The 15,172-nt window shown below is 34.6% G+C and overlaps 1 protein-coding gene across 1 annotated transcript in view; it reads left to right on the forward strand.

The window, feature by feature from the left end:
• Positions 1-12,533, forward strand: part of LOC133189962 (BOS complex subunit NOMO1-like) — a 37,183-nt gene extending 24,650 nt beyond the window's left edge. The window contains exons 22-30 of the mRNA XM_061325410.1: positions 688-804; positions 947-1,074; positions 1,478-1,616; positions 2,833-2,916; positions 3,219-3,329; positions 4,156-4,257; positions 4,541-4,660; positions 4,904-4,996; positions 10,944-12,533. Coding sequence (XP_061181394.1) covers positions 688-804; positions 947-1,074; positions 1,478-1,616; positions 2,833-2,916; positions 3,219-3,329; positions 4,156-4,257; positions 4,541-4,660; positions 4,904-4,996; positions 10,944-11,102 — 1,053 coding nt within the window. The 3' untranslated portion in view covers positions 11,103-12,533. The remainder of the gene's footprint in view (positions 1-687; positions 805-946; positions 1,075-1,477; positions 1,617-2,832; positions 2,917-3,218; positions 3,330-4,155; positions 4,258-4,540; positions 4,661-4,903; positions 4,997-10,943) is intronic.
• Positions 12,534-15,172: the final 2,639 nt, after the last annotated feature.

Here is a 15,172-nt window from a genome sequence, read left to right on the forward strand (position 1 = left end):
GACCTCATCAACATACTGAAATTAAAAATGTTATAAATTGTCAAGCTTTCATTATTTTAGTTTGTGCACATGTATCTGTATGAACATATCTGGTTCTAGCAGGAGAATTTTTCTATTTCTGAAAAGATTCCTTGTTCATTTCTTTCTCACAGTATTTACGGGTTTAAACACTGTCTTTTTCTTTGCATTCTGTGATCCTCTCTCAACAAGTTAAACTTTTTTGTCAATGAGATAGAATATGGGAAAAAACAGTTCCCAATACTTCTGCCAAATATAGAGGGTTCATTATTTTAGTAACAGTTACCAGGTAAAGAAAGTGATCAATGAGTTGTCATTTTGACAAATTGCTTTTCTTAAAACTATCATTCCAATCACTTAGTTTGTCTTTTATGATGACTTTCAATAAAGCTGTCCCTGACATACAATGAAGACTTCTATAAATTGTTATCTTGTAAACTATGTTAAAAGTGTGGCAGGCTTGATAAATGCAAAAAATTCTATAATGGTTCTTGATCAAAGAATACTAGTAACTTCATGTACTGTACCTTTTGTAAATATCTTACTGAACATGAGTTAGTGCATTGTTAAAAGAAAAAAAAATAATTTATCACCTTTTAGATCAATTTCATGGAAAAGTAGATTTAAGGATATATTTTGCATACATACATGTACATTTATATATTTAAGGTTGTTGATGAGAAAAATCAGCCTCTTTCTGATGTTCTTCTCTCTTTGAGTGGAGGAAAGCAGTACCGCAGTAATAATGTCACCAGAGAAAATGGAACAATTGTCTTCATTGGTCTGGTAAGCTGGTTTTTATAGCAAAATAAAAAATTCATACCTTTGATAAAGAAAATTAATAGAAAAAAAAATGGGAAAGGATTTCTTTATATTTGTGTAAATGTGAAATAAAAGTGAAATTTTGTGTCCCTGTTTCTGATGACAGAGCCCCGGCCAGTATTACTTGCGTCCAATGATGAAGGAGTACAAGTTTGAGCCTAACTCCCAGATGATCGATGTCCTGGAGGGCACCACCATGAAGATCAGCATTAAAGGAATCCGAATTGCATACAGGTTAGACGGAATTTCCTATTCTGTGGTCCTTTGTTTTATTTTATGCTCAGCCTTGTGTAATCCAGACTCCACTGGTTCCAAAGAAATTGGCCAAATTAGACAACATTCTGGATTTGAGAACATTTTAAATAATAGAATTTATTGAAAGGGACTTAAAGTTTGCATTGTATTAGGCAAGATTTTAGAATACACAACGTTCAGATTAGACAAATTTGACAGTGATTAAAAAGTTTTAACAAAGCCATCACATATTTTATCTTAATTTGCTATGTTTGCAGGGATAATCATTGTTTTGAGAATAAGAGCATTCATCTTTTTTATTTACAAGTATTACTTTTGATTTTAGGATTAGTAACAGCTGCTCCTATCTTCGAGAATAAGAATAACTTTTATTCCCTTTCAGCTGCTATGGATTTGTGACGTCTTTAAATGGTGAAGCAGAGCAAGGAGTGATTGTAGAGGCAGTGGGTGACAAACCTGAGTGTAACCAAGAGGAGAGCAAGACTGAACCTGATGGCTCCTACAGGATAAGAGGGCTACAGGTACTGTACAAAGTCCTGAAGGATTCAAGAAGAGTAGGTCTTGTATAAAGTCCTACAGGATTATAGAACTTCAGGTCTAGTATAATGTCCTCTAAGATCAGAGGACTGCAGTTACTGTATAAAGTCCTACATGATTAAGGAAGTGTAGATTGTTTATAAAGTCCTACAGGATCAAAGGACTGCATGTACTGAATAAACTTCTGTGGGATTAAGGAAGTGTAGATCTTAAATAAAATCTTACAGGATCTGAGGGTTGCAGGTACTGTATAAAGTCCTACATGATTAAAGAAGCGTATATTGTGTATAAAGTCCTACAAGATCAGAGGGTTGCAGGTGCTGCATAAAATTCTACATGATCAGAGGGTTGCAGATATGTAAAAAGTCTTACAGGATTAAGGAAGTGAAGTCCTATATAAAGTCCTACAGGATCAGAGGACTTCACATCCTTATAAAGTGCTACAGGATTATAGAACTTCAAGTCTTGTATAAGATCCTCCAAGATCAGAGGAATGCAAATCCTTATAAAGTCTTGTAGGATTATAAGAGGGTTTCCTGTGTAAAGTCCTTCAAATTCAGGAAACTGCAGGTATTTTTTGAAGTCCTATAGGACCTGAGGACAAAAGATTCTGTTTAAAGTGTGATGATACTTTATAAAGTTGCACAAGGTCAGTACGTCCTGTGCATGTAAAATTAAATGGGTGAAACCTGCAATGGATTATTGAATTAATGAGTTTTGTATTTGCTTACAAGAGGAGTAACTCTCCAACTCAACCCATCTGGAAGTTCATGGGCCATACTTAAACAAGGAGGGAGGCAAATTAGATTTGTAGTTTTTCAGTGGATGGGATTTAGTCAATCAGAGACTAAAGAACATCCCTTCTCACCTTCAGTCTAGAAGTGTACCTATTTCCAGCATAGTACAGCTGTAGCTTGAGTCAATAGAGACGGAGAAAAATGTCAAAAAACCTGTGATATAAAATGCAGATTCAATTTATTACACTGGATTTAAACCATTGACACTGAATGTAAACCAAACTTGTCAGACATGACCCTAACCATTAGACTGCTTAGCTTTGACACATGTATATGAACATATACCTGCATAATTTCATGATGATTATCCTAATACTTTTAAATGTATGTGGTTGATGACATTTTATAAGTTGAACTGTTCATACTATACAATATTTTAATGAATGATTGTGTTTAATTTTAGCCTAAGTGTACATATCAGATTCGTTTGAAGTCAGAAGTCAATCCACATATAGAAAAGGCTGCTCCACAGTACCAGGAACTAGTGGTCAGGGATTGTTTTACTGTATGTCCAAAAAACTAATGTATAAAGTTCAAAGGAATGCATCTATGTACTGTAATTTTCCTTTTTTTTATTCCTTATTTTTTTTCATGATAATAATATATGGTAAGTACAATATCTCTAACATCAATATCTTGAATACCATGGATATGTCAAAGTAAGTCATCAATATCTCTAATCCTTAGAGATCTTAAATTTTTTTTCTCGGCCTCTTCGAGTTTGAGATAACAAAGTTTGACTTTAAATACTCTCCTTATATTTATCCAAAGAGTTCAAATCTGTTTTAGGTTAAGGACTCTGATTTCACTGGTATCAATATTATTGCCTTCCGCCGTAACAATCAAATGGACGTCAGTGGAAATGTGGTCACTGAAGAAGAATTCCTCCCACATCTCAAGGTACAGCAATTCTCATATCACCCAACATGTTAAGGTTGTCTGAAGCTTTAAAATGCACTCAAAGCATGCCACTCATTGTGTGCTAGGTTTTGATTTAGATTTGCAAGATATGTATAGAAATACAACAATTTTCTGAAGAGGCTTCTATCAGCATTATATTAAAACATTTTTCGTGATGTCACATGACTTGATTTGTCACATGATGGACACTTTTTTCCTATGTGTTGCAAAAACATTGCTTTGATGCAAGTGATAAACACAAATATTATGTATCTTTTATTACACAGATAAATCAGATCCTAATGTATCTGAAAAGTGCTGAGGATAAGTCTGAGTTTTGTTTATGTAATTATTATTTCACAAGAAATTTAACTTACCCACACATTTGAAAGTATTTTTGACTCTGTATCTCAATTTTTACACAAGAGGCAATAAAATATACCATCCTTCAGCAAGCTTTAGTAAGAGAACCTCTTCTTTTAGTAGATTCACACAGAGTAGGTTCATTTCATCCTCCTTTATTACTTATACCTCTGTCTACAGACATGAAAGTGGGAACATTTCAAATTCTTGATTTTTGTTATTGTTTGAATATCCTGCAAATCAGACAAGAGAAAAAGAGACAAAATGTGTAAATTAATCATAAATGTTCACCATTATAACAGCACATTCAAGCTTAAGCCTACAATCCAGACAAATGAATTTTACAATAAAATAGAAACTTTTTTACACACTTTACAAAAACGGAAGTAAAGCTTAGGATACTCTCCCTGTCATGTCAGTTCAAGTTTGCAGTGTTGTGATGTCTTGATTCCTTTGTTTTTAGGTGCGCCTGTACCGAGATGACAATCCTGATTCCCCGATACACACCTCTAGTCTTGGTCCTGTGTCTTTCTTCTATCTCCCTTCACTACAGATGACTAATGAGGTACGAGTAACATATGATTTATTTTCAAACCCAAGTTTTTTGTATTGCCTGGGCAGATCAAGCAAGAAATGCATTATTAGAGAAGATCTGGGGAGAGGTTATACAAGAGTGGATTTGTAATTATTGAATGAGCTATTAACATCATATTTCCCTCCGTCCTCTTTATAAATAGAGGCAGTAGGAACATACAGTGCCAAGGACATTTGTATATATTACATCTTGTGGTTTGATGGATTGTAGAACAGTTATATTTCTATTTGATTACCGATGCTTTGTTTTGTAGAAATACTTACTACGTCTGGAGAGTACTCTTTCTAAGGCGGCGTATGAATATGATTTACCAGAAATCAGCTTCCAGACCAACAAATCTTACAAACACTTCACATTCAATTTCACACCCAAAGTAAGCCTTTAGATATAGTGTTTTATTTATAAAGTATATTTTGATTTCTGTACTTTTATATATTTAAGTCAAAAATAGTCATAAAAAGTCTTAGCGTTTCTTGCTTTCATTTTCAAAGTAATGTTTTATATTTACTTTCGTGTGCAGACCAAGTTCTTAAAATGTAGAAGTTCTCTATAAATAAACTATTTGTGTCTTAAAATAAATGTACATTTTAGATGTTCTTTCGTCTTCTTTTTTCAGAGGAAATCATTAGAACAAGAGTTGAGTCAGAGCTCTGTTCTAGCTCTACCACTAGCAATACTTATAGGAGTAGCCATTTATAATTACCAAAAGGTAAGAAGGTTATTTTATTCAAATGATGAATGTTGTTTATTAATATCATGAGCATTTGAAATGGACTTAATTCAAGTATACTTGTATATTTATGTTAGTAACTCATAGGAGATTAATTGCTTTGGTAAGCTCTGGTTTCTTGTCAAGTATATTGAGACTCTAAGATACCTCTATGACTTCTGTATCAGTAAATGGAATCCATGTTTTGATAAGACTGGAATTGAGGCAAAAAAAATTTGAAGTCCATAAGCCCCCGTTCACACATAGACGCCACTTCTACTACGATCAAAGCGTGGCCGAAAACGTGGCCGATCGTGACAAATCGCAGGAGTCTTTATAAGCGCAGTATGATCGCGGTAGGGTCTTCATGATCAGAGCTCTACACTCTCGCCACGCTTATTTTGAACATGCTCAAAACAAGCGTAGCCGGATCGTGGCAAACAAGAATCGGGGTAAAGTCGTAAAAATTTGTAGTAGAAGCGCCGTAATCGTACAAACAGCGCGGAAGCATCGTGGAGAGAAAAAGCGCAATAAAAGCGTAGTACAGTCGGGAACTTATCAAGTAAATGCTCCTACAATGCTCCCACTACGTTCTTACTACGTTCCCACTACGATCTCTCTACGTTCCTGACAATCCTACGAAGACCTACAATGACCTTACACCGATCATACCACGACCTATCAGGCAGCAGTTTGTTTTTGTAGCGTAAATGCAGTAAACGCGGCCGCTGGTCTGCAACGGTCTGCGTAACATCGTAGTAGAAGCGTGTTAGCAGTGCGTTTGACGTAGGGGCATCGTAGTACGGTCATAATGAAGACCATAATTTGCCAAATTGCTCGATTTAGACGCCGATTGGCTCCAATCCACCCCGATCCAAAACTTTTTCAGATCGTGGCTTGATCAGGATGATCGTCGTAAAGTCGCAGCTCTGTGTGAACGGGGGGTAACATAGCATAACAAGAGGCCCAGGGGCCACATCGCTCACCTGAGCACTATGGCTAGGAAAAAGCAGAAATCAGTTCAGTCTTGAAAGGTTGAAAAGTTTAAATAAAGTGGTGTGGGGGGGGGGGGGGGGGTCATGAATTGAACAAATTTGAATCTACATTATCTGAGGATGCTTCCATTTAAATGTGACCAATCATGGCTTTGCTGTTCTTGAGTAGAAGATTTTTAAAGATTTAACCTATGTATTCCTATGTAAAACTTTGATCGTCCATTGTGGCCCCATCCGACCCCCGGGGGTCATGATTTGAACAAACTTGAATCACACTACCTGAGGATGCTTCCATGTAAATATGACCAATCATGGCTTTGCTGTACTTGAGAAGAAGATTTTTAAAGATTATTCCTATATATTCCTATGTAAAACTTTGATCGCCCATTGTGGCCCCACCCGACCCCCGGGGGTCATGATTTGAACAAATTCGAATCTACACTACCTGAGGATGCTTCCATGTAAATATGACTAATCATGGCTTGGCTGTTCTTGAGAAGAAGATTTTTAAAGATTTTTCCTATATATTCCTATGTAAAACTTTGATCGCCCATTGTGGCCCCACCCGACTCCCGGGGGTCATGATTTGAACAAACTTGAATCTACACTATCTGAGGATGCTACCATATAAATATGACCAATCATGGCTTTGCTGTTCTTGAGAAGAAAATTTTTTAAAGATTTTTCGTTTATATTCCTATGTAAAACTTTGATCGCCCATTGTGGCCCCACCTGACCCCCGGGGGTCATGATTTGAACAAACTTGAATCTACACTACCTGAGAATGCTTCCATGTAAATATGACCAATCATGGCTTTGCTGTTCTTGAGAAGAAGAATTTTAAAGATTTTTCATATATATTCCCATGTAAAACTTTGATCGCCCATTGTGGCCCCACCCGACCCCCAGGGGTCATGATTTGAACCAACTTGAATTAACACTATCTGAGGATGCTACCATATAAATATGACCAATCATGGCTTGGCTGTTCTTGAGAAGAAGATTTTTAAAGATTATTCCTATATATTCCTATGTAAAACTTTGATCACCCATTGTGGCCCCACCCGACCCCCAGGGGTCATGATTTGAACAAACTTGAATCTACACTATCTGAGGATGCTACCATATAAATATGACCAATCATGGCTTGGCTGTTCTTGAGAAGAAGATTTTTAAAAGATTTTTCCTATATATTCCTATGTAAAACTTTGATCGCGCATTGTGGCCCCACATGACCCCCAGGGTTCATGATTTGAACAAATTTTAATCTACACTACCTGAGGATGCGTCCACATAAGTTTCATATTTTCAAGCACAGTGGTTCTTGAGAAGAAGATTTTTTAAAGATGCCATTAATTTTTCACGAATTCTTAATTATCTCCCCTTGGAAGAAGGCGTGGCCCTTCATTTGAACAAACTTGAATCCCCTTTACCCAAGGATACTTTGTGGCAAGTTTGGTAGAAATTGGCCCAGTGGTTCTTGAGAAGAAGATGAAAATGTGAAAAGTTTAGAACAACAACGACTACAACGACGACAGACAACGGACAAATTTTGATCAGAAAAGCTCACTTGAGCCTTTGGCTCAAGTGAGCTAAAAATAGAAAAGTATTGTACTTGTGCCACCCCCTCCCTCCCACACACACACACACATACATGTGATATGTACCGACGGTACACAAAATGTACAGTTTTTTCGAGCCCATTCAGCGTGTACTGGCAGGACACCAAAATTCACGTAATATGAAAATTTGTACAGTATTTTGAATTTCTCGCTAAATGCCGCCATTTTCCTCTCATTCTCGCTCGCGAGACACTGGAAAACGTCACCTGTGTTTGACACTTGACCTTCTGATAATTGTGTAGTGTACACAAACCATCGCGTGTGAAGGTGTGAAATGCCAATTGGGATAATTATCTTGCTATAAATCCGTATCAAGATACCCCTTTAGGTAGCTTAATTATAACTGTCAATGTTTCCTGACTTGATTGAAAAAAAATTAAGCCAACTTCTATAGTTGAAATACATAACCTAATATACATGAATCTGACCCAGATCTCCGTAGGTATTTAAGGAATAACTGTCTAATTTTTATCTCACCTGAGCCGAAGGCTCAAGTGAGCTTTTCTGATCACATTTTGTCTGTAGTCCGTCTGTCCATCTGTCTGTCTGTCCGTCTGTCCGTCTGTCTGTAAACTTTTCACATTTTCGACTTCTTCTCAAGAACCGCTGGGCCAATTTCAACCAAACTTGCCACAAAGTATCCTTGCGTGAAGGGGATTTTGTTCAAATGAAGGGCCATGCCCTCTTTCAAGGGGAGATAATGAAGAATTAGTGAAAAATTTATAGCATCTTTTAAAAATCTTCTTCTCAAGAACCACAAGGCCAGGGAAAATGAAACTCATGTGGAAGCATCCTCAGGTAGTGTAGATTCAAGTTTCTTCAAATCATGACCCCCAGGGGTAGGGCGGGGCCACAATGGACGATCAAAGTTTTACATAGAAATATATAGGAAAAATCTTTAAAAATTTTCTTCTCAAGAACAGCAAAGCCATGATGAGTCATATTTATATGGAAGCATCCTCAGGTAGTGTAGATTGAAGTTTGTTCAAATCATGACCCCCGGGGGTAGGGCAGGGCCACAGTGGAGGATCAAAGTTTTACATAGAAATATATGTGAAAAACCTTTAAAAATCTTCTTCTCAAGAACAGCAAAGCCATGATGAGTCATATTTCTATGGAAGAATCCTCAGGTAGTATAGATTCAAGTTTGTTCAAATCATGACCCCCGGTTGTTGGGCGGAGCCACAATGGAGGATCAAAGTTTTACATAGAAATATATAGGAAAAATCTTTAAAAATCTTCTTCTCAATGACAGCAAAGCCCTCATTGGTCATATTTATATGGAAGCATCCTCAGGTAGTGTAGATACAAATTTATTCAAATCATGATCCCCTGGGGGTAGGGTGGGGCCACAATGGAGGATCAAAGTTTTACATAGAAGTATATAGGAAAAATCTTTAAAAATCTTCTTCTCAGGAACAGCAAAGCCCTGATTGATCATATTTATGTGGAAGTATCCTCAGGTAGTGTAGATTCAAGTTTGTTCAAATGTTGAACCCCTGGGGTAGGGTGGGGCCACAATGGAGGATCAAAGTCTGAAATAGAAATATATAGGAAGATTTCTTCTGATGAAGAACTGCAAAGCCATGATTAGTCATTTTGATATGGAAGCATCCTCAGGTAGTGTAAATACAATTTTGTTCAAATGATGACCCCCAGGGGTAGGGTGGGGCCCAATAGGGGGATTGAAAGTTTTACATAAGAACATATAGAAAAAATATTTCTTCTCAAGAATAGAAAAGCTATATTTAGTCATATTGATATGGAAGCATCCTCAGGTAGTGTAGATTCAAGTTTGTTCAAATGATGACCCCCGAGGGTAGGGCGGGGCCACAATGGAGGATCGAAAGTTTTACATAAGAACATATAGAAAAAATATTTCTTCTCAAGCAAAGAAAAGCTATGTTTAGTCATATTGGTATGGAAGCATCCTCAGATAGTGTAGATTCAAGTTTGTTCAAATGATGACCCCTGGGATAGGGAGGAGCCACAATGGGGGATCAAATTTTTACAAAGGAATATATGAGAAAAAATTTTAAAAATCTTTTCAAGTACAACAAAGCCATTTGTTATTTTGACATGGAAGCATCATCAGGTAGTTTAAAATTCAAGCCCCCCCCCCCCCCCCCCCCCCAGTAATCTTTTCAATACTGATTTGTGCTTTTGCCTAGCCAATGTGTTCAGGTGAGCGATGTGGCCCATGGGCCTCTTGTTTTGATTCATGATGTGATCAGTCAAGTGGCTTGCGTGATAATTTTCATAAATGCCGAGGCATTTATGCATAAAATTATCACGCAAGCCAATCGATTGATCATCGTCATGAATCCAAAAAATCTGACAGTTATTCCTTATATTTACATTGATTCTGCAAATGCACGTGCAAATAGCCCAGCTTCTGTCTCTATTTGTCCCGCCCCGCACGTGATTTTTTTTAACCACGCCTATCAATGAACCAGTAGATTTATGTAGAAATAAAGTATTTTTACAATTCATAATTTTATCTTGGACAAAGACATTGGAAATGTAAATATACATGTAAAATATACGATGTTTATTACCATGATACGATGAAATAAAGGATATAGTTTTAAGTTTTTATGTGCTGAAAATTATGTATGATTGTATTTGCTGCTGTTATATAGCATTGCTGATGTATATATCAGTAATATGAACAAGATGTAAATTGTAGACATTGACTCTCGCGTTAATACTATATAAAGCTGTCAAACAAACTATCATCTAAACTAGCTTAATTTATAGTCAATTCATAAGAACATTGTGATTATAAAACACAATATATGAAATTTTAAAGCATTCAGATCTCCATTACAACTTTTAAAATAAGGCATTTGCAACAATATATATTTGTTGGTTTAGAAATAAGGTGCCTTATCAGAAGAATTTAAGTGATACTTTATACCGTTTTTTGATAGGCAGTGTACAGTTTTTTATGGCTCCTGTACAGTTTTGTGGTCTTTGACTTATCACATGTATGCACACACACAGTTAAGAGTAAAGAATTGTAAATGTTTGCAGCTATGTACATGTGTAAGTGCACATTGAAATTAATACTTATAGTGCATTGTATATGCAACATTACCATACATGTACATGTATTTTGAAATGGGTTTCATAACAGGAGACTTATTTTTATGCTATTAGAACTGTTTTTATAAGTCATCTGAGTATCATTATTACTGTTTAGTTAGGTAATAATGTGCTAAGTCATTTTGATATGATTGAGCATTTCTATTGGAATGTGAAATTTAGATGATCACCACAGAGAGAAATGAACAGATCATATTTGATTTATTTTATTTCTGTTTTCAGTTATTACCAGTACTTTCAAAAGCTGTAGTCCAAATTAAAACTTTAATAGCTGCCAGTCAGAGTGAAGTTGCCCCTAGCAACGGTTCCAGCGAGCCAACCACATACTCAGCTAGTTTTACAGAGCAATCTAAAAAGAGGAGTAAACCCAGAAAAACATGATGTCTTAAGAGCAATAAAGATACATGATGTAATAATTATATTTATCACATGTTTACTCCTTTACAAAGTGGATATAGCTCATATGATATTGTTTTCATATCAACAATATTGTGACATCACAATGGTTTTTGCGTAAAAGTGATAAAGTCAATTGATTCAAGTAGATTCACATATAAAACAGTGTAAAACGTGATAAAAAGATTCTCCCATTGGTTTGTGGTTAGATATGCTCAGGCATAGAAAACACACAACTCATTGGATAAAATTCATATCCAACCACAAACCATGGAGATCCTATATACAGATTTTTGAAGACAACATTTATGGTTTGAATATGATCTTATAATGAATTTGATACTTGAAAAATTTCATAAAATTTTAGATCTAAAGCAATAATATTCAAATGGAAACTACAGTATAAGTAGAATGGGTTTTTTTTATGTTCTCTGGATATCTGACTACAAAATACATTAAATTATTATGATAAAAGACAAAGAGAAATTCAGCATACATGTATATTGTTTATACAGCGGATTAATGTTTTGTGTATTTAGACTTTTTTTATTTGTCACAGCTTTACTGTGATTCAACAATGCTAGTGTGATTTTAGGAGTATGTTTGATTGAGCATGAGTATGTGCAATAAAGTTACTATTCATGAAAATCGTGTTTATGTAATTCTAAGTATGTTGTTATTTTTGTGAGAGGAAAACAAAAACACTGATTTTTTAAAATATTTTTTGTGTAGTCCTGTATAGTTTTAAAAGCAATTTTTGTTATAATTTATGTTGGTGCAAAAACTAAATGTTGTGATCATGTTAATTACCTAATGGAAAGACTTTGATGATTTAAACACATTCTGTTTGCTCTGGTAATCTTAGAGGCAATGTCTTATACTAGTAAGTATAACAAATTTGCGTGTAACTTAAGAAGATAGTTTTGGGAAATCTGAGTTTTACCCAAATATTTTAAGATGTGTCAATAATATGTTACCTAGTTATAAATTAAGAATGTTTGTAGATTGCGTAAGAGAATTTGGAGTGATTTGTATAGTGTAATTCACAAAATCAATGAATGTAGGATATTTTGGGGGAGTTCAATTGAAGTTGTTTGTTATCAACATTAAAACAGGATTCAAGATGAAAAAAATCTGTTGTATCAGTGAGTAGTTCTTTATATAGCAGAGCAAGGTGTACACAGAGTACCTGTATCATGTCAGTGTTTAAGTCATGTGTATAAGTTCTTTTTTGTACCAAGATTGTGAACCAAATGCTTGACTTTAATGTGTAATTGAATGGATTTGTACAGTGTGCTCTAATGTATGAATGTAACTTCTTGTTGATCTCAAATAACCTTGTAAGTTATCTGAATACATGTACATGTATTTGTATATTAGAAAAAAAATATTTATACAATAAACTACAATGATTTATTTTTAATCTCTACATGCAAAATGAATTTTTTTAGAAAATGAGAATTAGAAAATCTGCTATTTCGAATCATACACATCACTTTTTGAGAAACTTATAAATACATTTTCACCTTGAACCTTAAACCACATCACTTCCTTTTGCTGAATATTATTTCAGAGTCCATTGTCAGCAAACCCCCTCAAATTATTTGAGGGTTATATCTATTCTTATAGTTTTCCAGCCTATTTTTCAAAACAATTGAGTAAACTGACAGCCCATCAGGCACCTCCTGTTTGACACAGTTTTTCTTACAGAACTTGATAATGGAATATTAAATCATTTTCTGCAAAACACCAACAGTCTTTTTATTTGTTTCAGCACTTTTACAAGTGTTGTTTGATTGGAACTCCATAATATTCCCAACACTTCCTCAACAAGTCATCATCTGATATATCATGATAAATGTCCAACTTTTTATCGAAATTCTGTAGTTTTCTTCTGCTTCCAGGACAAAAGTATTCAAAATACTATCTGATCCTCTCTAAATTTACTTTAGGTTTAAAAAATTCTTCATCTGATTATATGACTGCTCAGTACAATGGTAAGGTTTGAAATAACATTAGCTCTAATTTCATGCTCACTAGTCCATGAATAAAAGGGGTGTTCGGTTAGGCTATTGTATTGTGTTGCTGTTGGATACATAAATGGGCTAGATCTTTTATTATAGCAAAGTTGGATGTTTCTCGGAGGTCCAAAGTGAGGAATTTTTCTTAAGTAAGTTAAAAAAAAAGATTGAAAGTGTTGACTAGTTCAGAGAAAACACACCCCCCCTCCTTTGGCCCTTGGAGGGAATGTTTTATCTAAACTATTTAACACCATCATGCTGTTAATCCATTACTTATTCATTCTTTCCTTGACAAACTCTTTATACCCCCCGCAAACGAAGTTTAGGGGGGTATATTGGAATCAGCTTGTCCATCTGTCTGTAGACGAGATTTTGTCCGGACCATTTCTTGGAAACTGTTGCAAGGATTTGTCTGAAAATTTGTACACTTATTCTTTGCCATATGAAGGTGTGCACCTGGTATTATCATCATGATTGGATAATTTTTTTTGCATTTTACAGGTGTTTTTTTTTCATTTTTATTATTATGTGGTTTTGTCCAGATCTGTTCCCAGAGACTATTGCATAGATTTGTATGAAAATCTGTACACTTATTATTTACCATATGAAGATGTGCACCTGGTATTTTCAACATTATTTGATAATTTTTCTGCATTTTACAGGTGTTCTTTTTTTTCATTTTTATTGACTTAGTCATTTCGGGTTCATGTCTAAGGTTTGAGACATAGAATCTAGAACATCTGTACAAAAATGTGAACTAAAGCTTAAAACATATACTCATTAGAATTAAAAAAAAATCACAAAATATTAAAAACAGTTTTTACATTACACAGCAGATAGTGTAAATCCATTTGTCCCTTGGGAGTAATGAGTGGACATGCATCCAGTTAAAGATTAATTAATGAGTTCATTGTGGGAAGCTGTTAGGGCATCTCTGATCAAGCAGGTCTTATCTATATCTCCTGGGAATTGGGCAGAAAGAAATAAAGATCTCTGTTGACTAAGTCTCTTAATTGTAATTTATGTCTGTCAAAATGCATAATTACTGGAACCAGCCTTTTATTTTTAAAATGAGTTTGATATAAAGGTATTAAGATCAATTTGATTTTGTATAATTAATTATGATATTTTTTTTTTCAACAATCAATTTGCAGAGTGTCATTTCTCACAAAGATGACAGATAGTTGCAAACTATTTTTTCAATGTAATAAAAAACACTGTAATTACTAGTATTGATGTTTTATTAGGCTGCACCTTAGTTTCATTCATTAAAAAAATATAATTAGAAATTAAATTTTCACTCTAAATGTTTAAGCAAATTGTGAACACCTCTCACATCTAGAAAAAATTAGTGATTTGGTACCTTCTCTGAAAAACCCAGCGGGGGGTATTTGTCCCTTTTGGACAGTTCTAGTTGTAATCTATTTCAATCTTTTTGCAGAAGAAACCACTTTGACATGATGCAAGGAACAATCCTTTAAAGTTTCAAAAAGAATAAAATTGAAAAATTTGTATATTTTGTCTTTTTCTTTGGCAACATTAGTTTGATTTTTTTTTATGCCATAAAAAACATTACAGTGGGACTTGGAACCATTATCAAATTCTATTTTTACATTTTTTTTTATTCTTAAAATTATTTGAAAGTCTTCTACTTCCTATATAGTGCATATAAATTCTATATATTGAAATATATCAGTTATTGGGATGAATACAGATGTGTTCACAAACAGGTGAAAAACTATGACCTTTGTTCAGTAGTTTGAAGTGTCCCTCACCTGAAGTATTTGAAAGAAGCTGAAATAGATGAGACCCAAATTATTGAGATTTATAATCACTTAAGGACAAATGATACAAACAATTTTTTTCTTTGGAGGAGACTTAAATATCATGTCACAGTTTTAGAAAAGTGGATAATTCTTTGAATATTTCTCCTTAGACTTGGAGAATGAAATACCTTCCATATTTCCCCCAAAAAGTACACAACTAGAGTAATCATGGTAAAATTGTTTAATCTTCATTCCTTTACCCTCTTTT

This window comes from Saccostrea echinata, unplaced genomic scaffold (genome assembly GCF_033153115.1).
Source record: "Saccostrea echinata isolate AGI-Se365-2 ecotype Australia unplaced genomic scaffold, CSIRO_AGI_Sech_v1 ptg000020l, whole genome shotgun sequence".
In the NCBI taxonomy this organism is placed as follows: Eukaryota; Metazoa; Mollusca; class Bivalvia; order Ostreida; family Ostreidae; genus Saccostrea; species Saccostrea echinata.